General features: G+C 43.9%; 1 protein-coding gene across 4 annotated transcripts in view; it reads left to right on the plus strand.

The window, feature by feature from the left end:
• The first annotated feature begins 5,458 nt into the window (after nucleotides 1-5,458).
• LOC146173899 (uncharacterized) overlaps nucleotides 5,459-25,456 on the plus strand; it is a 72,827-nt gene continuing 52,829 nt past the window's right edge. For 3 of the 4 annotated variants that reach the window (XM_084585605.1, XM_084585607.1, XM_084585608.1), the window contains exons 1-4: nucleotides 5,460-5,678; nucleotides 17,562-17,882; nucleotides 18,880-18,981; nucleotides 25,127-25,252. In XM_084585605.1, coding sequence (XP_084441731.1) covers nucleotides 17,649-17,882; nucleotides 18,880-18,981; nucleotides 25,127-25,252 — 462 coding nt within the window. In that variant the 5' untranslated portion in view covers nucleotides 5,460-5,678; nucleotides 17,562-17,648. Of the gene's footprint in view, nucleotides 5,679-17,561; nucleotides 17,883-18,879; nucleotides 18,982-25,126; nucleotides 25,253-25,456 lie in introns of all 4 variants that reach the window. The other variant, XM_084585606.1, reaches the window with a different exon arrangement.

Genomic DNA, 25,456 nt, shown 5'->3' on the forward strand with positions numbered 1-25,456 from the left:
AAAACGTGACTCATTTAGGAGCATTCACTTTTGTCGATTTCTAAAACAGAGAAGCTTTGTTTTTTTGCCGGTTTAAATATATTGAATTTTTGACAAGCCAGTCTATTATCTGGAATATATCCTGGTGCAAAACATTTGTTCCCAAAAGGAGGATTAGGTTATTATAGTGTTAGTGCTACGTCATCTGCATACTGAAAGATTCTTCACGTTAATTTCATAAAACAACCGAGTTCAAAGACGTACAGTCGTGAGCAAAAGTGGTATACAACAATCAGCTGGTGATGGAGCTTGGGAAAACTGCATGAAAAATTTCATCTAGCAACAGCGACAGGGATAGTCACAGTGACACATGAATTAGGATAAAATGGTCCACAGCCATAACTGTCTGGATCCGAGATAGCTGTCACTAGATGAAGTTGAAAGGCAGTTTTCCCAGGCCCTGCCACCGGCTGAGTGTTGTATACCACTTTTGCTCACGACTGTACATATTGATAACTAATGAGTCCAGTGTACCTCATTAAGGAACACCACATTGGATCGCCTTAAATTCACTGTATTTATCATCCATTCTAACACACTGTGCTCTACCTCTGAAATACCCCTAAAAGACTTGATGAAATCGTCCCCGGTAACCCATATTTGCCAACTTTTACAACAATAGTTAATGATAAATAGTATCAAATGCTTTTGATAAGTCTAAAAATAGTGCTAGTGTGAGATGACTGTTTTCAATCGAGGTGTTAACGGAATTCAAAACTCTTTTACGAGCGTAGTTGTATCCCGGTCCTTTGTGAAGCTGTATTGTGCCGGCTTGTTCAAACTTGTTTGTGGTATAAATTTGTTTCTTTATATCTTTGCTGGAATTCGTAACTCAGCCTTTATGTCAAGGGGGCCTACAAGCCTTCGCATCCAACATATTCTAGACTTGTCTGCTGTTGATAATTTGGCACAATACTTTAAACCGTTAGCACGAATACAGGCTGGAATAAACGAGAGTAGTAGTGTGGTTCCCAAATGTACAATTTATTGTGCCGACAGCCGACCGCAAGAGAACAGAGCGACTCTAAACTGGGGGTAGCGAAAAGCTCGCTGGGAGGTCTTTGATTGCGAAATGCCTCTGAACTTAACGGTGTTTAATTTAAAGCCACTATGGTGAAAATGCCCAATAAACCTCGAAAAGAAACATAACAATCTAGAACAATGTAGAAGCAGCCGAACTTGGCTTGAAATATTTAAAATAAATCTCGGTGCATCCTTCGCTGCCATGAGCGTGGTAGTGTCTGGTCCCAGTTGGCATCGAGTATGAACAAACAACAAAACAGTCCGCGGCATTGTTACTTCTTTTAGAGCACTACAAGCAAAGGGATAAGACTGGATGCCAAATAATGTTACAGCAACAGATAAAAGAATAAATTATTCATATCATGTCTTGCCTTTGGTAACGAATTCTCAGTCCAGTGTTCCGATACGGTGAAGGATATGAAGGATATGCGTAACAGCTTTTCACTCAGTCAGCGACAGCGAATCGGTGTCCAAAGCGATACTCTGTTTTACTCCTTGTAGACTACACCGCGTCGCTGTATGTTGTAGTACCTGACGTCGCTGTGTTGCTGGTCTTTATGGGTGTTGCTGCGGTTCATGAGCAATTACTTGGAAAATATCCTGGCTGCAGAAAGTCAAAAATAAAAGTACAAATTTCACCAACATATTGAGCTTTGCAACATATAATTTATTAGAAAAACTATTTTATGAAAAGAGTCGTTAAATAAAACTGACTAGTTCTGTACCACCTAATGGAGTCGGGTGGTTAGTCAGTACAGGCATATCAATGCAGCTTGAGACACGGTTCTAACTCTACTCACTGGAATTGTGCGGTGGTAAACATCGCACGACATAAAGAAGCGTTTAAGGTCTCGCTGGATGCCAGGCCAGAACTCCTCTGTGATTTTGGACACCGTTTTCTGAACGCCCTGTTGTCCGGTCGTGATAAGGTCCTTTCCCTAACATAAAACAGTCACTCGTAGATTTTTCGGTACCACTATTGGACTGCCAGTTTTGTGCTAAATATGCATTTATTGTCAAGAAACCCCACTACCAATTCAAATTAAGATGATGTACGACCCCGTCTCTATTTCTAGGGTAAGGTCATCGGGCAAGGTAGGCAAGGTAGGGCAAGGTATAGTGCCATCGCTTAGTTGTAATTTCGCCGGTGTTACTCTCAGACATTACACTACACGAGTAGACAGCGAACATTGCGTCGCATTGGCTGTCATTTGAGTTATAGTCTGTACTGCCTACTAGAAACTGACTACAGCCTCATACTGCTCACCTATAGTGCCTCTTTCCTCGTTTTAGCGCTTGTCGACTTCGAATGCGCTCAACTCAAGGCCCGACCCATGGACACTTCTTACGCCAGGAATGTTTCTCAAAACAGGATCTTAGATTTATTTTATTTACAAAACTATTGTTACGACCTGGACCAACATAGGAGTAGACACAACATCATACTTGCGGCAAACGCAGACTAGTAGAAACCAAGATGCAGTCAATACAGTAGAACCAGTAAAACATTGTCACCAAATACAGTCATAAAATAAAGGTAATAAAGGATTCCCTTTATATTTTGTTTAGGATATTGAGGGCGGCGGACGAAAAACTGCTCTCGAGATTGTGTGTTTTCAACTTGGTTTGGCCGCCTATTCGATTCGGACGGGGTCTCAGACAAACTGTGTATATTGTTACGGAGCACAGTTCGCGAAGCTTCCTTGGCCTTTGCTCCTACTTCCACCGCTTCATTCGGAACTTCGCAGACATCGCTCGTCCGCTTACCTCTCTTCTGCCAAAAAAAACGTACCTTTCACATGGGGTTGAGACCAAGCCTATGCCTTTACGACGCTTATTTCCACCCTCACCACCCCACCTGTTCTGGCGCACTTCGATTCTTCTGCACCTACTGATCTGCGCACCGACGCTAGCGGACATGCTATTGGTGCTATCCTTGCCCAGTCCCAGCATGGTTCCTCCCGCGTCATTGCTTATGCTAGTCGCCTGCTTTCGACCTCTGAGCGCAATTATTCAATTACAGAGCGAGAAAGCCTTGCCCTTGTTTGGGCGCTGACCAAATTCCGCCCTTATTTGTTTGGGCGGTCCTTCTGTGTAGTGACTGATCATCATGCTTTGTGTTGGCTGTCCTCACTTAAGGACCCCACTGGCCGCTTAGGTCGCTGGGCCTTACGAATACAAGAGTATGAATTTACTGTGGAGTACAAGTCCGGCCACTTACACCAAGACGCTGACTGCCTGTCCTGCCATCCCGTAGATCCTCCCGATTTGTCCGACCATACTACTGATGACTCGGACTTTATCAATGTCGGCTCCGAACAGCGTCGTGATCCTACCCTGGAAACAATTATTGACGAGCTGCGCAACATCCCCGATCCTTCCGCCAGCATGTTTGTACTCCATAACGAGACATTATACAGACGCAATATGCGTCCAGATGGCGCGGACCTTTTACTGGTCGTTCCGGCTCATCTGCGTTCTAGTGTCCTCGCCCAACTTCACGACGTTCCTACAGCAGGACACTTGGCAGTATCACGCACGTATGACAGTGCGCGACGCAGATTTTTCTGGCCTGCTCTCTACCGCTCTGTCCGTCACTACGTCGCCGCTTGTGAGCTGTGCAGCGCCGTAAGACACCCTCGCTTCAACTATAGTGGGCCCCTGCAACCAATTCCAGTGCCGACTGAGCCGTTTTCTCGTGTGGGCCTCGATTTTCTTGGGCCTTTTCCGACATCGACTTTTGGAAAGAAATGGATTGCTGTGGCGACTGATTATACCACCCGATATGCTGTAACCAGGGCTATCCCCACCATCTGCGCCTCCGACGTTGCCGACTTTCTTCTGCATGATGTCATCTTGATTCATGACGCTCCACGTCAACTGCTCACAGATCGTGGCCGCTGTTTCCTCTCTCAAGTGGTTCATGACCTTCTCCGCTCATGCGCTACTCGTCACCAGTTCACCAAGTGCACTTCTTGACGTCGTTTCGCCTTCCAGGGCGGAACCGTGAACGACAGTAGGAGGCGAAAATGTAGCCGTTAAATTCCTTTCTGCATTAAAAACGACGCGAACACAGAAAAACGCAACGGGTACAATCGCCTTTCTAGTCTCCCAGTATTTGCTGACCGGTCTCGGCTTTCGTCCTGACCGGACGGAGAGTGATCATCACATGAATTTGCAACCTCCTTCCATTATTCGCTGTTAGCAGACGATGCCAACCATCACTCATCACGACTCAGCTCTTTCGGAGTTGCGCCCGGAGTAAGTTTATCTTTGGGCGTAAGTGTAATACTGTAGATAACGGAGGTGCGAATGAATTTGTTTTTTTTTTTTTGGGGGGGGGGGGGGGGGGAACAGAGTATGACACGCCTCAATAAGCAACCTGCAATGAAGTTTGCTGTGGCGATCGCCGCGCCGTAACACATAGCCTAGTGAGAAGAGCAAGTACTTTTAAGGCGCTTTTGTAGTGCGTTTTCACGCCACATTGCGCACTCTGTCGAAGCTTTACATGACGCGTCAGATAACTGGGCTACATCCAGAGCGCCTAGTCAAGAACGTTATCTGTCATATGCGTATCTATAACATATGATCGGTCGTTTATCGTGGCCCCAAGCGGCTACAGCAACAATTTTAGGCACGTTGCGGAACAATTGCAGCGCCGCCTAACCAGTGCAGGTTCAATATAGGAAGCGTTTTACAGTCCTTGGTTTGCCGATGCTTTTTTTTTTTTTTTGCCGTTGCTGCTCACGAAATTCTTCCAAGAACCCAGGTCACTGCACTCGAAAGCCGACGGAAGCGTTTACGAAAGTATTTAAGGCAAGCGTTGGCTGCTCCAGTACAATGCGATTCGCTTGCGACGCTCTTCGGCCTGCGCGCTGAAAAGATCGTAAGAGACAAACTTTTCAGCAGCACGAACAAAAGATCCATGCTCAAGGCTCTTTTCGCTTCCGCGTGCTGTGAAATTCAAGGAAAGAAAGCGAAGGCACAAGATTAAAACGTATTACAGCTGGTTGCTTAGAGAGATTGTGTCATTGTTTAGCGCGCGGTATTGTATGCACGAACACGAGAAGTACTCGGAATGTGTTTGCAGTATGCCTTCAGACAGCTCTCAGCAAGTAGTCCGGGACAATCAGGGACTAATAATTGAATGTATCCAATGGAAAAGGAAAGCGACAAACGCCGTCAATTGATCATCAGTGCTGTGTTTGTCGATTCCCTTGTCCAGTTTGTTTTGCGCCATTTTTCAGAAGACATCAGGAGTGGTCGCTTTTTGGATCGGGTAATTCGACTGCGCTGATAGAATATAGGGAGCGCTAGCAGAAGCGGCTGTATCACGACTCGGCCGCTGGCTCCCCTCCATGCCGTTTATCGAGGGCACGCGCCAGGAGGGGCGCTTATCATGAAGGCGCGTTTCCATGGCGACAATCAGCTCCCCGATTGGCGGCTGTCGGTAGTTGTCGGCCTTCCGTTGTGCTGCGCTCTGCTGGCTGTCGGCTGTGCGGAAAACGTTGCTCATACAAGCGTGCGAAATACACCGTAGAAGATCGGAAGAGAAAGGATAGTACCGGCTCGTCCCGGAGATCCCCGCCCCGAAAATATTTCTGCGCCGCAAAAGGGTGAGTGTAGTTCTAATACCATCTAGATGCCTCCAAGTCCATTACGGTTAAACATGGCGGAGTGTTTACGGTGATGCCTTTCCGCCTATGTCGGTTGTAATTCGGAAGCTCTCCACTGGTGTTGCGAATGAGAGCAGCAGAGTGTTGACGTAGTGCATAGGAGGGAGCAAAAATTGCCTTTGAAGACGCAGGACCTTAAGCCTCCTTTTGGAATGGTAATCTTAAAAGACCCATAATTAATGTGGCTAGGGTCATTGCAAAAAAAGAGCCCAGTGACATGCCTGCTGCCACGCGTAGCGGTGCGGAGCGAAGGAATCGTCATCCGATAACTGGTGGTGTGTGGGGCAGAGTGCAGGTTTTGTTCCGCCCGCAGGAAACATCATGATCTTTCTCTGTTCTGGTGGGCCTAGATCACAACAGAAAACACGAGGATACCAACCGATGTTGAATTTTGTTGCAATAATCCGCTGTAGCCAAGAGCACGATGACAGATGCATTCCTAAATCTTCTTTCGATCTATATGCCTGTAGATAACAAGATGGGTAAATATGAAAAAAAAGTCAATTCTAATTGACAAAGCGGTACCATTGCTTACTTCAGTTACTGGTTTATCAACGTATGAGGATACGGCGACGCCCTCTCCAAACACTATTTCGCGTTGTTCCCAGCTTCCCCTGACAGAAGTTTTGCTTTGTATGCTCTTTGACAAATTTGGATTTCTACATTGACATGATAACTTCGGGTTTGCTGAGATCTCGCATCGATAGCCAAGAGCGAACGGCGATATCTTATACGTGTTTTATCGCACCACATTTAAGGCAAACTCCATTGGTGTGCACCATATTTCACGTTTGAAACTGAGTTCTGAAGTGGAAATCCAATAAAAATGATTGCGGCGTCTGCTTTGTTCTGACATAGACTGGAAACTACCGGCTGCGCAGATAACAAGAAAACGGAATCTAGGAAAGCCATGCATGCAGTAAACTGAGCATCTTGGGGCGCGATGAATGACTGCAATGCGACAAGCACCTCGGCCCAGCGTCGCCGTTTCGCTGTTACCTTTTGAAGAGTCTTTAAATCATATCAACTCAGCTCCAGTATTACCTAATAACTACGCGGCGTATCGTACCATAGTGATATAACCACGCGGTCGATCATAGGACTAATATTCGGATGCTGATTTCACGACCTCCAGATAGGCAGCGGCTGCCACTTCTCATGGAGGTAAAATACAAAGACTAGTTTGTGGTGCATTGCGAGTTCATGAAAAATACGTACTCATACTTATTCCGGGTGCTTCTAATACAGCTTACAAGAAATTTCATATGCCGCTTGTGCATTTAAGACTTCAGGAATAAAACAATACATTATCTGCTCTTAGACGCCACATTCAGAGTTTCAGAATTTTCAGGAGACATTTACAGTTGAATTTCGTGTTCAGAATACTGAGCAGATACACTGAAATCGCTTATGCTGCTTTACGGCAGGTGAACAATTTGTGAGTCGCGCCACACAGCTCCCGGAGCAGCCAGGAGCGCCAAGGTAGAAAGGGTGTTAGGACGCCGAATTACCAGAGACGCCTGCAAGACCAGCCAGTGGGGCTCGAATTTCTTAAAGGTGGCATGATGTATGTCGTGTAATGTGGCGTCACGAAACATGTAAGACAAAAAAGAAAATGTCGCGCAAAATTTTCTTGCAATAGACGTTTATGTAATTTTTTTATTGTGGCGTAAATACGAGGAGGCAGGAAGAATTGTGCAAGGCAGGGGCGGCCAATAATGGGTGCCGCTTGTTTTAGGCAGATTTCACTTCAAAATAACCTTGACCAGCAAATCACGTCAGCTTAAAAATTGTGGTATCGCACCGGGTTAATTCCTCGCCTCAGTGTCGAAGTATCGTTCCACCTGGGTCATCCTGCGCCTGGCCTTCTTACGCACATCATTTAAACGCATCTGGTAGCTGATATTTGCCTCAACCTTTTACTTGGAATGGCGCCGGACAATAAAAATGAGTCACGTGCTTGTGTGATTTCATTAAAGAACGAATTCATGTATATCACTTAAAGTTATGTAACAACACAATCAGTGCTTTATTAACTAACGGTTCCACGTGTAGGTCGATCAGAGACTGTGGAGGACGTGTTGGAAAGTGCAACTTTCTGTTGCACTGCCAAGGTCGTCAGACATACCTCGTAATAGTAATGACCTGAGTATATCTTCTGCAAGTTAAGCGTGGTCAAGTTTTAAGAACACCCTGATTGCCAAAGGGCGACTGTAAAATTTCAGAATAAAAGCGAGTGGAATAACAGAGACGCGAGCGCGGAAACGCAGAGATATGAGGGCGCATGCGCGTGGCAGTTTCCTTGTTCGCTGTGGCCGGTTATACTTTTATTGGAGCCGTATAGATACGTGTCAATGCGGTTGTGTCACGCCACTGACTCATCGGCGCTGACAGGCGCCAATGGCTTCATTCTCGAAGCTTGTTCATACGGTTGTGATAAGCTTCGTCTCTGATCGTAGCAACTTTTCAATGCAGCGTATTACAAAGCCAAATTAGGGCAAACGGCCACACGTGTGTACAGTGGGCCACAGGTTTAAAAAAGAACCTTTACAGCGTGCGTTTCCAAGTCCACAGGCGCTGAGATGAAGTAGAAGTGTCGTTCCTTGCTAAATGTACTAGCGTTTGCGTTCGGCTTCATCCGCGCTTGTCGATAAATTTCCGGCTATTGTAAGATGAGGGTTTATTAAGGTACTCGGACTGATCAGATCAGCGGCGAACACAGCGACAGCGAACACAGTGAGGTCCAACACGCGCAGCGATCACGATGCCACTGACTGGAATGTTCCCCATGCACTTCTTCTTCTTCACATTTTACCCGCGGGACGAGAAGCCATCCTGGAGACTTACGGCGTGACCAAGACGGCAGGGTCGTAATAGGGTTTGAGGCGCTGGACTTGAACACTGTCGCCTCCGCGCCGGCGTAGATCAGGAGACGGCGTAAGAGTTTCTACCACATAATTAACCGAGAGGTGCGCTCCAGAACACGGTATAGGCCATGGTATTAGCAAGAAATTTCGAAGACATTCCAGGAGAATCGGAAGGAATCCACAACCACACAAGAGCGCCAGACAAGAAGTCCGGTGTCGAGTGTTGGTGGTCATGGTTGGAGTTATTGCGGTACTTGGTGTTAGCCGCGAATGCACGGGAAATTTGTCGACAGTTTTCCGCATTCTGGGCGGCCTAAGACGCAGGCGTATACTCGGATATGTTTGGCTGATACGGGAGTAAGGGTGTCGATTGTAGCAGAAGGTTGACGGCCGTAGAGGGGAAAAAAAGGAGAGGAGCCAGTAGCAGACTGCGTTGCGAGATTGTAAGCGCAAATACCACACGGAAGGACGAAGTCCCAATATTTATTAAATCAGCTTGCGATAATTGCGCCTAATAACTTTGGAACGAAACATTCGTAGTCACGTGATAGTCCTTCCGATTTCTAAGAGGATGCCAAAGTTTTTCTTACTAAATTTAGAAAGATAAGATATTTTAATTTTGTGCTTTAAAATATTTTACGAGCACTGTATATGGGCTGTGGTTTTTAATCGCACGGGAAGCAAATTTATATGTGAAATTTTTATATTGTTTTGAAGTAGTTTTTACCGCAGAAACTTTGTTTTTTCTTTTTTTTTCAGTTTTTAACTTTTTCGAGACATATGTGTGAAACATCATATGTTGCGCCGCTTCCCAAAAGTACGTGTTATCTCATTAAATTGGTTAATATATGTTACAGTAGAGTATATTCAAAAATAAATATTGGCTTTAGAAAAATGTGTGTCGTATCGCGTTTTGGGGAATACATTTCGCACGCAGACAGGCCTAATAAAACATAATTTATAGCGCACTGCAAAGCTAGATGCATTAACATTTCGCCCAGAGATTCTTATTGGAGCCTTTTTTGTTTTAAGCGAGAAAAATGTCTCAAAGTTCAGCGTGCACTTTGAGCCATGGTTACCCCGTAACGCCACTGCACTGCTAGGCATGCTACTACCGATTCCCGAGAGTGAGAGTGTTCGGGAGGCACGCTGTAGCAAACGTTAAAAGGATGAAAGTTCTCCTTGGGCTGTGTGCCGTCAACGAAAGCTATGCTTGCCGGTTGGGTAGTCAAAGGATCCATGGTTCTGATTACTGACGCGACGGCTTAATCGCAGTCGCCGACTGCATAGGGCGCAATGAAACGAAATTTTGTCATCACCACTGCTGTGTGGGCTGACCGTGACATTGTTAATCAACACAACACGGGGGCAACAAGAACGCTCACAGTATTTTTGAATATATTGTATCCACTTAGGTTACTGAAAGAATGGCATTGTCTATTTACTCGAATAACATTGCCACAAAACATTTCACTACACTGCTAGCTCCACCGGTAAGTTCAAATGCATTTATATGTATTTGTATGCCGATCTAATATCGGCAGCGGCAGCTGCTTTTCGATGGAGGCGAAAAAAAAGGTGCCCCGTGTGCTGCGTCATGCACTGCGCATCAAGGCACCCCAGGTAATCGAAATTTTCGGAGCTCTCCACTACGGCGTTTCTCATAGCCTGAGTTGCTTCGGGACGTTAAACCTCATAACCCAAACTACTTATCAATATGAAATAAACACTTTATTGCATCTTTTTTAATAAGTAAAGAACACCCTTTGCAAAATTTGGGAGAAAACCGAATTGGGCCGGCTCCGGTTGAAACGTGTGTGAGGGCCGAAGAAAGCACACCATATCATTGATCGTGAAACTTCACATAGTATTGGAAGCGACGCCACGGCCCTGCTTTGCATGCGGTGGCAGTGGGGGCGACCATGGATCGAAGTTAGGTTCAGCAAAATGGAAAATTGGGCTAGTTGACGGCTGTCCATGGTGGATAAGTGGGCGCAAATAGAACGTAGACACAGAAAAGAAGACAATAAAAAAAGCGCCGGTTGTCCTGTTGTCTCGTTTTTTGTGTCTACGTTCCGTTCGCGCCCACGTATTCATGATCAAAGTGAGGCACTGAAATCTAAGAATTCTTTTCTCGCTTAAAACGAAAAAGCCTCCGACAAAAAGGGCTGAGTAAATTTTCAGGGCAGATAGCCGTCAAGTCAGCTATAATCTACGTTTTTACTAGGAGTGCCTAACCTATCCTACCATAACCTAACCTACTTTTTTCCAAGTTCGATATATTTGTTCAGAAATAGGTTTGGTTTGCGGGGTTTAACGTCCCAAAGCGACTAAGACTATGAGGGACGCCGTAGAGGAGGACTCCGGAAAATATCGACCACCTGGGGTTCTTTAACGTGCACTGACATCGCACTGCACACGGGCGCCTTGCTTTTCGCCTCCACTGAAAAGCAGCCGCCGAGGCCGGGATTCGATCCTGCGTCCTTGGGCGCAGTAGTCGAGTATTATACTTTAAACCACTCAGATAGATAGCAGATATAATAAAAGAAGCTGCGACATATGTGATGTTGGTAGATCAGTATAGTGGAATAATGCAAAATCTGCGAGAACTCTGTTCTTTGGGGAGAATAATGAAACAGCAACAGAAGAACATCGCGGAACTGTTTGTATTGCGGTGCGATTAAAACACTCGATGCATATTCAATACCTGTAATACGTTTTCTAGCACAAAGATGAAATTTTTGCTTTAATTTTTAAATGAGGTCAATATTTGCACTTCGCTGAGAAATTTTAAGGGTTGTCAAATGACTAGTAAGATTGTTGGTTTCAAAGTATTAAGGGTAGTTGCTTTATGTGGTTCAATGAATAGTCACGAAGTTTATTGACAAGAGTGATATGTTTGGCACAGAGCGGGAACCGAAATCGGAAGCGACCATGCGCGCTGATAAAGCTGCTGGACCCCGCGTCTTCCGCTTGGCTCTTCGGCTTCGTGAGAAGCAATCCCACAAAGCCAATTTGCCACATCAGCATTATCCGCCCTTTATTATTGATGATGCCATTCGAAAAGCGGGAATTATTGATCGCAATAAAACGTTTAGGGAAGGCGGGCCGGAAGCAAAAAATGAACACCGCTCAAATCTGATCTTTACTTTCGCAAGTAACCTTTCGAACATTACCAAAATACTAAAAAAACACTAACAGAATCGAACGAAGTGATCGCCTCTCAAAAACTGTTCCTGTGGTTCCGCGGGTTACGTACAGACTACCAAAAAATTTACAAAATTATGAAGTCCCCTCTACAGTCGATAAAGCAGATCCTGTGGGTTGCTTGCCGTTCGGAAAAAATAGATGAAAAGTTTGCGAACACATGCAAACCACAACCACGGCAAAGAGCACACACTCTGATTTTAAACACTCCATTCGCGGAAACTTGAATTGTGACTCCAGGAACGTAGTATACATGCTCAACTGTGGCGAGTGTGAAATGCAATACATAAAACAAACCGAGAACCCCTTCCGAATTCGATTCAACAACCATCGCGCGCACACTAAATCTCTTGCCCACCTTCCCCTGTCCAAACACCTTCAACAGAAAAGTCACGGATTCGACAAACTCAGTTATCCTGCACCAGAGCGGCTTCCATAGCAACTGCGAAAGGGAACAATTAACGAGAGGCGTACCTAATTATTAAATTTAATGCCTTACAGGCCGGTATAAATGAGAGCCATGGCATTCTTTCTTTACTTAAAAGTTCAGTTACCAACTAAATTTCTCCATCAAACTCACCCAGACTGCCAAGTCAAGCTTAGAGCCAGTAGCTCCAAGGGAATGTCAGCCTTTTCCGCCATTAACACAATGAGGACACACAACTACTCCTGCCTTCGTCGCCTGTGGTCATACCTATTACCACGCTTCCTTCCATGAGTCGAGAGCCCCGGTATTCTTTCTCCTATTCAAAGTTCAGTTACCACCTAAATTCCTCCCTCAAACTCACCCAGACTGCCAAGTGAAGCTTAAATACAGTAGCTCCAAAGGAATGTTAGCCTCCTCCACCATACACACAATGAAGACAACACACCTACTCCTGCCTTTGTCGCCTGTGGTCGTACCTATTACCGTGCTTCCTTCCATGTGTTTTTTTTTTGTTTTTACTCCCCCCCTGCACTTTACCTGCAGTGTTTGGCACTCCCCACCTACACCTGCTATTTTTGTTTTGCTTTTTACCCCAACCACCACTACAATACCATTGTACGTCCCTCCTGCTCTTTCCCTGTTTGCCGAACAGCGGAAAAGAAACAGGTGGCTGTTTCTTTTCCGCTGTTCGCCTTTATAACCAACTCGGGTCGTTTACTTTCGCACTTCTGATGAAGGCCAGCTTCTGGTCGAAACGTCGCGTAAAATAAAATGTTTCTTTAAATGAAGCGGCCAAGTAATATATATATATATATATATATATATATATATATATATATATATATATATATATATATATATATATATATATATATATATATATATATCACTTGTATCTTTTGAACAATTTATGCATTACTCATGGGGTGTGGTTCAAAGTGCTATTCGAAGTGATCTTTATTGCATCCTGTTGCAATATCAAACTTGTGTCTAAATCGTTATTTCTACTTCCTCAAGGATAATTGGAACAAATCAACTACGACATCTTTAAAGAATATGCTATAATAATAATAATAGTATTAATCAGAGATTTCATTATTTTACTTTAGACCATGAAAACACTTTGATATCGGTAATAAACGATGCAGACTGAAAATAATTCCCCAGTTCCAATCGAAATCTTCCAAAATGTTGAAAGCCGTGGTAGAAATGGAGTGAAACAAGGATTGAAGAGTGTATCCTAAGAATTACGAATGTCATTATATTAGACTAAAGCGAAAGGGTTTTTTGTTCGGGAGGAGGTGAAGGATGACTCATAAAATGTTGCTGAAATAAATGTGCGCACGTCAGACATTAGTGCGGAATAAACCTACGCAACGTGAATGTAAAAAATGAGGGCATATACTAACACTCCTAATAAACACGATTCCAGGAGTACGCCCCTTAAAAGCAAGCTCACATTTTAGGAGCTTATTTTGTTAAATGAAAAGTTCTGTAAGAGATAGAGATCAGTTCTCGAAATAAGTAAAAAGGAATGTTACAGCTGAAGCTTCCGCACTCGTGCGCAAGAGAGAGGTAGAAATATGAGCTTACTATGTACGAGAAAACAGCAAGGCTGCCACAGTCGGTACGACTAGAATCCAAGATAAATGCTCCAAACCTACGTGTCTCTTCATTTGGAGCATTACTGCCTTTCTGCAATTGAATTTTGAAGGAAGATAAGCTGCCTAGAGACTGGAAAACAGCAATAGGGATCCTCATACCTCAATCAAGAAAATACAGATGCTGTGCACAGAGGTATCGTACGAAACTTCTGACCTTGTTGTCTGCGAAACCTTCGAGCACCTCATCAATAGAAGATTAGTGCAGGTGTTAGAAATGAAAGAACATAGGCAGATTATTGCTATACAACCCATCTCCTGTTTCGTCTGGAAACAGAAACACAACTTGCTCGCGCAAAATTCACAATTTTCTGTCTGTAATTTTATCTAGAAAAAGAATATCACTCTTATTGGAGTAATGCAATCAGCTCGAATCTCGCCAACAGGGCAATTGGTTGCAATGTGCTTTGCTGCTGTAAGCAGTTTCTTTGGGTCCGTATTTTTATGGTGAGATTTGGTAACACTATGACACGTTAATTCAAGAAACTGGAGTTCCTCAAGGCAGTGTGCAATGTATTGCGCTTTATTTACTGAAGCTAAGTTCAGTAGCTAATGCAATTCCTTCTAGTCTGCTGTACGAACTGTACCTGGGCAATTTAGTACTAAGTTTCACATGATGCGCCTTTATTATCTACGAAAGCAATGTACATTCTATTAACCACCTTTTAAATAGGCGGGCAAAGGGCAAGGCGCATGTACAATTTGAATCCACGTTAAAGAACCCCAGGTGGTGGAAATTTTGGGAGCCCTCTACTACAGCGTCTCTCATAGCCGTTGCCTGGGGACGTTAAACCTCATAAACCAATCCAAACATTATATAGAGGGCAAATTAAAGCAAGTTCGACTTTTGCCCACTATCTAAAACATATTTCATTCATTTTCACCTGAAGTCCGCTCCCGTAACCAGTCCTTACCATCAGTAGGGAACAGAATCCTGAGAAAAGAAGAAAGTAAATTTCTTCGATAGCTGTTTGATTCGAAGCTAATATTGTGACCGTACATTACTGAAAGCTCTGTGAACAAAAGGCTACTGTCCTTAAATTACTATCACAGAAAACTTGGAATGTGGACAAAGTGTGCTTACTCGGCCTTGCTTGTCGCTGATCTGCACAAATATTGACAATGGTCGTTTCGTTTGTTGTTGAGCCCGAATGTTCAGTGTGAAATATCAAGGCTTAAATTGCTTTGAAGCATGCCGAATATCTGCTGTTCAGATTTTGTACGTGGAATGCTAAGAGCCATCTGAAATTGTGAACATTTTTGACACTAAAAAATGCCAAGATAAGTTATGATTGTCGGATTTACTATGTAAACCTATGTTGGAAAAAAAGAACAAGATACTCTTTGCATGAACAATAAAAGAAAGGACGATACATAGCTGTGTCGTCCATTCTTTCATTGTCGATGTATCAAGAGTGCGCTGCTTTTTCTCAACATGCATAACCAACTAGTCTATTCCTCTACCCTTGCATGTAAACATATCATGATAATAACCGTAATATCACTGTATTTTTTTAAAAATAACAGTAGTGAATACTACCTATAAGAATTGGGATAAACCAGATAGCAAAATTTGGGAAATCGAATCTTTCTCTGTCTATTTGGTGCATTAAAAAGCAGCATTGCATCTCGAGTAAAAACGTCCATCCAATGTACTTTTACACTGGACAATTACAATAAGAAGTTTTCGTCTTCGGCAATGATCGAGAGTGAGTTCTTGAAATGCAGTACTCATTTTGCAGCAGCTTTCTACCAACATAATTCCAAAGAGCATGGCCAATTGTTAGGGTAGCTACTGTGCAGACGGGTTCAAGTGTCCATGCCGTCACCCATATTAAAAAGAAAGCGCGTACTCTACTCAGCTGAATGTTTTATTTACTGCGCAATAAATAAATGCCGCAAACAATAAGACAATGCAGTTTATACCAAATATATTAGCCTTGGGACTGAATTTAGTTCTAAAACAAAGACGTTAGTCCGTTCTTATACATCACGCCATCTAAAATCTTCACCAGCCTGCAATTTTAGGTTGTAGCAAGCAGTAGTTCTGGGTTCCAAGCCATGTCGGTATAGGAGGAACGAACTTGCCGAATTCCTAGTAGGAAGCTGTACCAAGGGCGACGAGTGACATACTACTTCTCTACCCAAATTATAAAAACAGTTAAACGAACGCTTGGACCCAAATTGTAATTGATCAACAAAACAAAGAAAACATGTTGTTAAATCGAATTAAGGCAATAGAAACATTGTGGTCACATAAATTGATTTTACGAAGTCATACACTCAAGACTAAAAGTTAGACACAAACATAGCACGCAACGTCTTACTTTTGGGATCACAGCCACTGCAATGCGAGGGTTCTAGCGGCTTTTTTTTTTGGCTATCTATAGAAATTTTACCTGTCGATTTTAGGAAACACTTCTCCCACCTCGTTTTGTAATTTTTATTGATATCACACACCAATAAATTATTCACGATTTATCAGGAGATAACCTAGTTATGCCATTTGATGATGTCATGCATTATGTAGATTGAATCTGAATATTAGGAGTATAATAAGGTTTTAATTCTTTCATTTAGATACACTAGTTGGAAAGGGTAACCCGGCTTTGAAAAAAATAGGCTATAAGCAAGCGCAGTAGGAGTAAAGTCCTCACATTCTTGCTCCTGCGAAGCCCAGCCATTAAAATTCATTTATAGCTTATAGTTTTACCCAAATTACTATATTATACCCATGTCACATTCAGATTACATTCAAGAGGAACGGTAGGAGGGGAAGCACTTTTATTTCGTTAGTCTTCCTGAGTGGATCGAGCACTCTGTCCTTGGCTCCATGTACCACCTCTATTATGCTGTCCCGCTAGAGCATCTGGCGCTGGTCTAACCCCCAAAGAGCGGGATAGTCACTCTGTTGGACGAATAAAAGTTCTCTCTCTCTCTCTCTCTCTCTCTCTCTCTGGCGCTAGTCTCGCAGATTGATGTTTGAGAAAGCGGTCTCAGGAAAAGATAAAGGGTTCTCAATGTAGAGTCCCTTACGGCACCGTTATTTGCTCGGCCCGCTTGATCAGTCGGCGCTGATTGGCTGGGTCTGTGCAGGCCAAGGCTTGTTCCTAGGTGGACGTAGTCGGGTGATTTATAAGTGGAACGTTGCCTGGTGCTGTTGTGCAGGCCCACTATCGCATTATTGGTAGCTGGGGCATTTCTGTGCATAGCGCGTGGAAATAAGTGTTTTGTGGTAAAAGTTAGGGTACGTATGAGTTTGTAGCTGACACCATGCCGCAGCTTCGGCCTTGGTGAGTGCTGGGTGTTGTGTTGGTAATGTTGTTCGTTGAGTACTCTACTTCTACTTCCTTCTCCGCTCATGAATTTTTGATGTAGAATCTAACACACAGCGCTATTTGGCTCCTTTTCACATATTACAGTAAAATATTGTTCTGGCGCTCTTTGGCCTTTGTGCCATTGAGCCATTAACGTACCGACACCTCCAATTCCTGCTGTTCTGTACCTGCATTTAGGATTGATTAGTCAGGACGTTTACTTGTAGCCTGGCCAATGGCAATTGAAAACTGTAGCGCTTTGTCGTCTGTTGTGCGGTGTGTATAAGAACCTTGAAATCACATTTCCTAAAGCTGTGTTTTGTATTTTCTCTTTTCACTTTCAGGTCTTCCGTTTGGAAACGCTGTTAAAGACATGGAGCTCAGCATTGCCGAATCTCACTAAGACATCCAACGCCGCAGAGAATTGCATCATGGGGACATTGATTAAATACCGGGACCTTCCTGGAGGCCCGAAAGAGATCAAATTCGCTGATGAGATAAATAGAACCTGTCTATGCGGCAAATGTGGCATGCTTTCTACGTCCATGTACAGGGACCCCGCTGACCATATATTCTGCGAGGCCTGCCTACGGGCTCAAAGCAAGCAGCATGGCCAATCAGACATCTATTGTGAATATGAATGCAGATTCATCGATATTAACGAGGTAGTACGCTTTCAAGACAGGCAAATGCTGACGCCTTTCTTTACGTGCATGCTTCAACAATGTGTGTTTTGTTGGAACAGTGGCTTTGACTGCAGAAAATTCTAAGCATTTAGAAACAACGTAGCTGAGCGCGTGTAACAGTAGTGTATGGCTGGGGCTTGTATTGCAAGACAGTGCTCTTAATATTACATAAAATGCGCCACACTGAAATGTGGAATTCTATTGTCGTTGTTTTAGGTGGCATGCTTTAATAAGGCACAATTATGAAAATTCCAGGTTATTGTGAGCGCCAGAGCATCCCTAAAGCCACTGGTAATCCAGAGATGTGGAACAATCATTTTTGTCAAGCTCTATTCTTAGGGCAGCATTCTGAGAGCGTTCCGAAGTGCACAATTTCATTATTATTATTATTGTTATTATTAATATTAGTATTATTGTTGTTATTATTGTTAATATTATTATTATTATTATTATTATTATTATTATTATTATTATTATTATTATTATTATTATTATTATTATTATTATTATTATTATTATTATTATTATTATTATTATTATTATTATTATTATTATTATTATTAGCGCTGTTGTTAAAGCGAACCTAATGCGCGGCTTAACTCGGGCGACTAAGATCAACACCGTGCACGAGATGCTACCGTGTTTATTACTTATGGCTTTAGAGTTCCTGTAGTCTTTTCTTTCTCGGCGAAAGCACTGCTGGCTTTCAGTTTTTGAGGTCGACTTGTTTGGCTATGGTTGAATTTGTGACGAAATTTGTGAGCTAACTAAAAGCTTCAATTATATATCAACAACGAACCTATAATCATTTTGCACTGTTCTGTTTCGCGCAAGCGTACGAACTATGAACGTACATTATTGCGGCAACAATAAGGAGCGGGTAACTGTGGCCTTGAATACTAGCAGCATCTTTATAAGGGAGGCATGATGTAGTTGAAACGCCTGCATCTACTATATAGTTTTCTCCTAATCACAGATGGAAGAAGCCTTTGATCTGCTGACGATGCTTCAGGACCAGTACGTACAGTGTCCAAATCGACAGAGATGTGGAAATCAAGTTCACTTCGAAGACCTTAAGGTAAGGTTGTAATACGGTATAGAGACAATTAAGGTAACAAATGCTTTTTTTGTAGGTGAACATCGGTTTCTGTTCTTCGGAACAATATAAAAAAAATGTGAAATTTGTTTCAGCAATTTGTTTTCAAAGAAAATAAGCATTATAGCATTATACTGCACATGATTGCAGCGTATATGTCTATTATGTGTATAATATCTAATATAATATATAAGCACTATGTTGGAACATTATAGGATTAAGAGCGAACATTTCACCCTATTGAGAGATTTACCACACCCCACAAAACGAATCTAAGAATCAGGGAAAAGTGCTTACCTCTTAGGCGTTTATTGCTACATTCACAGGGGTCTTATATGCAAATGTATGCTTCTAAAAGGTAGTCAGTATGACCAGGACACTACCGGACTAGGTGTACGGGGCCTGTCTGATATTCAATGGCGCTTTGCAAAGGGCTTGTAGTACCGAGGTCGGAAGCCGAATGAATGCTATTACGTTCTGATATGATATCGCCTCACAATGGTCCTTTAACTGCCTTATTTGCAGGCGGATAATTTGTGAACAGCACATGAAAACGTTTGGCATTTCGGGTTACTTGAACTGTATGTGCATGCTATACACGGTTGTAATTTTAAAATTATTTGTAAGCGCGCGAGATGCTTCGTACTTCTGTAAGTAAAAAAAAAAAAAAAAAAAACCAGTGCGTGATGGTGCTTGTGCTCATTGCACGAGTTCTGTCAGATAGTATGAATCAACATCAATATAAAGTCACTGCCGCTGTCAGTGGACTGGATTCAATGCACGGATTAACGAACGCGTGAATGGAGCTGCAGTGACAGGCGTAGCTGGCAGCGGCACATTTATAAAGAACATTTGCTAGGCTGCCGCTGAACCACCGTGAACCAACCCAAGCAGACCGAAACATCTCGATTTTCCCGCAGTTAAAGCGCCCTAATCCAAATAATTCCCGAAGGTTTTTGCCACAGGACTTATTGAAAAATGGCGAAGAATTAGGAAAATATATGTACAATGTAAAAAAAAATGGAATCTTGTTGTGCAGTAGCTTCGCTCTTACGAAAGCGCTGATAATTAAATAACGCTGTCAGAATGCTGCGTTCCTTCTTGGAATATATCGGAACTGCCAACCTTTCTTGCTTTCATTTAATACCACTATTTTATTTTATTTTTACACGTTCCTTTAAGCTCTGAGGCAATAACTTAAAGGTCTGCTCCGCGAAATAACCGTGATAAATAAGGCTGCCTCCAAATAGCTGGCTCTCGTTCTAAGTATAGGCAAAGCACTTAACCAGGACACAAATGAACATTTTGCGAGATCATTACAGAATCTGCCCTAGAGAAAAGCCTAGAACTGAACGTTGCTGGGTTGTCAGCGAGTTGTGTCACGGGGATTCCGCGAATATAGATGCCTTTCCTTTCCTGTGAACGAAATATAGAACGCCGGTGAATTTTTAAGAATTTAACCGAACGTCAAGGGGCGTTCCTCCGAGACATGTGGAATCCACTGAGACACGTAACCGGGAGCTGAGAACAGAAATTAGAAGTTAGCTGGCAGCCATCTTGGCACCCAATTACACACTTAATTGGTTATACTTATTTACCAAATTAACCAGCATCGACCATTTTTGTCATTTGCACACTTTTCTTTGACGTTCTATTCGATGGTATATCATTCTTATAACCGCTATATGAACAAGTTCCTCTTTAACAGCTTTGACAAAGACGCGCCTACGTTGCCGCATATTGCTTACCAATTAATAACAGTGTTAGCTGATGACATCTCTTATAAGGCCTGGTTTTATCAATGCATAAGAAGCTCAATAAGCATAGCAGGAAACATGCGAAGTCCCCGCAGAATGACACATAACATTCATTTTTACAAAGTTCCATATCACCTTGAAGTACACTCTTGGTCAAAAGTCCCGAAGCCAAAGGATTTTCGTTGCAGCCGCTAAATAAGCTACCACGGCACCATAAAAAGTTCGAAGACCGTGGAATGATAACATACAGTTTCTTGCTATGATAGCAAATATGTTTACAGCATTTTAAATACACTTTGGTCTTTATTGACGACGTGACAGCTCAATTTTGTGCCTGAGACGAAAATCGTTTGGCTTCAGGACTTTTGACAAAGACTGTAAGACTGTACATCTTAACGAAAAAAAAATGACCGGTAAAGCTGGGCAAAGCAAATGGCCAATTCCGGTTATGCTAGAGGATGATTTGTTATGCCTGATTATTCGGTACTACTAGCCAGGTTTTACTCGTATAAACCTCAACCTGGAAAGTAGAATCTGGATTAAGCATGATTAGGCACGGTTTGCTATGGTTTAATTCTACCATAGTGTCTATGAACATTTATGGTATGCAGACTTGTCTAGACGAAACAAGGATGTCAAGAACGGTTCGAAGGGGGGTGGCTCAGGAGGCGAGCTAGATGGGCAGGGGTGGCGGTGGAGGCAAAGGGTAGGCAGGGGTTTGGAAGATTGGTTTGGTTTGGGGAGTTTAACGTCCCAAAGCAACTATGGCTATGAGAGACGCCGTAGTAGAGGACTCCGGAAATTTCGACCACCTGGGGTTCTTTAACGTGCACTGACGTCGCGCAGCGCACGGGCGCTTTGCTTTTCGCCTCCCACGAAAAGCTGCCGCCGAGGCCGAGATTCGATCCCGCACACTTGGGAACAGTAGTCGAGCGTCGTAACCACTGCGCTGCCCCGGCGTAGTAAACTCTATGGCATTGGTCTTAGGCAATCTTGTATATTTGTGTGCGAAGTAGAAGCGAGCGGCGTCGATTCAAATTGCACATGAGGTCAAATTGTCGCCGCCGATAACGTTGCCTCGGCGAGTCTAGCAAAGCTTTCGCTTTAGAAAATGCCCAGCGGCGGTGACCCACTGTTTTGATCGCTGGACGACTGAACGCAAGGTCGAATGCCGGTCGTGGCGGCCGCATTTCGAAGGATGGTGGTGGTGACAAACGTTTATTCATTTAAAAGGGGTGGATGTATTCATGGGCCGGATCTTTGACTATCAGCCCTTACAGATACTGGGTGGGGTCCCTAGTACGGGACCCCAGTGGCGTCGGCCGCTGCCCGGGCGCGCTCGACCAAGGCCTTTTGGGCCTGCAGGTCATGGCAGCCGAGCAGGGTCGCCTCCCAGTCCTCCCGAGTGGGGTTGGGGTGAGGAGGAATAGCTGGGTTAGATGGGCAAGCCCACACCATGCGGTAGATGTCCGAAGACTTCTCCGCACAGTGCGGACAACTGCCCGTGAAGGAGGGATTAAAATGTTTTAGTGCTGCCGGGCACAACAGAGTGTTGGTATACAGACAGAATAGAAGCCGCTCCTCCGTCTTAGATAGACCTTTACTCGGGCGAGGGTAAAGGCTATGACAAGATTTATAATAAAGAACAATGTCTTTAAAAGAATACGCGGGTTCGAATTCGAGATCCTGATCTAGGGGGTCGAAAAGAAAAACAAGCCGCTCGTCTACTGTCAGTAAGTTACTGGCAGTCAACGTTAGACGACCTCGGTTGGTCGAAATTTTCCAAGTCCTCCAGTACGACGTGCCTGATAGCCAGAGCCAGTTTGAGACTTTAAACCCTAATAATCAAAACAAAGCCAGGAAATGACAGGGTGGTATCTATGTTAAACCCAATATTGTGCGACAGGACGGGAATTTGTAGTTTCAGCTATACATGCTGTGCAATATGGAAGCCGCCGCATCAAATCGCAGAAGTTTAATCATAACTTCCGCAATCAGCTGCGTTAAAGTGGTGCATTTGGTAAGAGTCCATCGTTTTAACACTACTTAATTGTGGCACCATTTGGAAAACGCCGACTTTTAACTCTACTTAGACCTAAATTAAAACGAGCGGGAGCACCAGCCCCAGCAGTTAAGGCATTCGGCAACTGAGACACAGCACCAAGGCTGGAACCTGACCGGTTCAAGTATGCTCAGATGAGATCTTAAAATGAATGGAATAAAAAACATTCAGAGTGTTTTAAGCTGCCTTGAACCTAGCGACAGAGCGAAAGCTGCTACTGTGGCAGCGATCACATCTCGAACCCCGCTTTTTCAATCAGCGGTTTTTAACAATTTTTCATTAACACTTCTTTCTGGGCGAGTTGGTTCATATTTGGAAGACTTTGATAGAGCGCAAACACACACGACCACTAAGGACAAGAGACACGGCGCTTGTGTCTCGTCTCTTGTCCTTAGTGGTCGTGTGTGTTTGCGCTCTATCAAAGTCTTCCAAAAATTTAACAATTTTGCTTATAATAATTGCGTTTTAGGAAAGGAAAGGCGCCGTGTCTGTCCACCGTTTGTGAGGGGACACCTGAACCGCGCCTAATGGAGGAGGAATCTACATTTATTCGATCAGAAATAATGCAGTGGTGCATGCAGGCACCAGACGGGGTGGTTCCATAGCTGCGGTACCCACATCTTCCCAGCAGCTCTTTGCCCCTCTCCTCAGTGCGAGCTGAATCGATAGGGCGGGGCTGATTAACAAGAGAAACTGATTGATTTATAGTAAAGGAAAGGCGCGGTAACTGTCTCGCTTTCTGAGACACCTGAACCGAGCCGTGGCGCAGTGGATACGGCGCTCGACTACTGTTCCCAAGGACGCGGGATCGGATCCCGGCCTAGGCGGCAGCTTTTCGGTGGAGGCGAAAAGCAAGGCGCCCGTGTGCTGTGCGATGTCAGTGCACGTTAAAGAACCCCAGGTGGTCGAAATTTTCGGAGTCCTTCACTACGGCGTCTCTCATAGCCTGAGTTGCTTTGGGACGTTAAACCCCACAAACCAACCGAACCGAGCCGCAAGGGAAGGGAGGAAGGTGGGAGTGAAAGGGGAAAGAGAGAAAGAGGAGCCGTAGTGGAGGGCTGCAGAGTAATTTCGACCACCTGGGAATCATTAACGTGCGCTGACATCGCACAGCACACGGACGCCACTTCGTTTCGCCTCCATCGAAACGCAGCCGCCGTGGTCGGGTTCGAACCCGGGAACTCCGGACAGTGTCAGGCGTCATACCCCTGCACCACCCCGGCGGGGCGTGGCTTCTATGAAGGTCACACATATGGTAAAAGATAATGCTTTGTAGACACGGCCTCTGACAGTAATTCCAAGAGCACTGCTGAATCTGCAGTGGAGAAATGGGAAGCCTGAACGTTGCTGCTGCAGATGTTACATCGCGCGCCCCTTGTTAAACACAGTCACCGTTCCTTTTTAAGTATCAAAGCTCACCGGGTTCTATAATTGGTTTACGGGAAAGGAAAGTCGCTCTGTCTGCCACTCGTGGACAAACCTCGCCGAAGTAGGATTTTCGTCGTCAGCCGAGAAAGGCCTTAAAAACCAAGAGTTACAGTAGAGAGAACATATGAACATGAGCGAATGATAGACATATTCACAACGCACTATAGCCTGACTCCTGTAACTTCATTCCAAAGTAGCAAAAGATAAAGAAAGCTATGTCTGAAATTTTGGCTTTCAATTCAAGACATGCAGTAATCACGGTTTTCATCCTTCCGTCCTCAACCGCGAGGCCCATATTTGACACTCGATTGGCGAGCTCAGATATGTAGATTCGAACCTGGTCTCGGCGCCCGCGTTTCTGTGCAGGTGACACGCACAGTGTCCTGTATTAGGCTGCCAGTAATTAATGCCGCCCACCGTTACCACTTCCCTTTCAGGGACTGTCTATTTTGTGCATTTGCGCCATACTACAGCATTGCTACATACCCAAAACACATTGCTCGTTATCTATACATTGAAACAATCCATAATTACGCAGTAAATAACATTTGTTGTCCACGCAGAAGCGCTTGAGGATTTTTTTTTATCTTCAAATAATCTTCTTCTTCACAGTAACTGCCGCCAGGTTATTCCGCTTAATAAATGTTTGTTTTTATGTAAGACGATCGTTTCTAAGTTGAAGCAAATTGATATTGGTGTGAACCTTCCCGGAGTTGCATTATTACAAACTTTGGTAGGCTTATCTTTGGTCACTGTGGGAAAAAACTTTAATGCCACCTTTTTCAAGCTAAACCGCATTGGTGTGACCTTATTGTTGTACTTTCAGAAACACCTCTTAGTATTTACATGTGATTATATTATAAGGAAACTCTCATTACAGAAGCATTATATCGAATGTCAACCAGAGGTGCCTTGCTCCACGTGTGGCAGCCAGGTCGTATCAAAGGATTGGGAAGAACATAAAAATGCCTGTTCACTCAGAGACAAGGACAAGGAAGCGTCAAAGGTGAAAGCATCCACTGTTTTGCTATTTGATTGAAAATATATATGTAAGTGAAATGCCTTGAAACCAATGCGCCAGAAAGGGTGTACGAAGATCGTCACCTGTTGCAAGCAACAGCATGCGTCCAAATCACAGCCCTAACTAGTAATAGTTGAGTTTCAAGCTTGTGTGGAGGTACAGCTCTTGAGAACGAATTTACTCCAGGCA

This window comes from Amblyomma maculatum, chromosome 11 (assembly GCF_055883805.1).
Source record: "Amblyomma maculatum isolate TAMU_Amacu chromosome 11, ASM5588380v1, whole genome shotgun sequence".
Taxonomy (NCBI): domain Eukaryota; kingdom Metazoa; phylum Arthropoda; class Arachnida; order Ixodida; family Ixodidae; genus Amblyomma; species Amblyomma maculatum.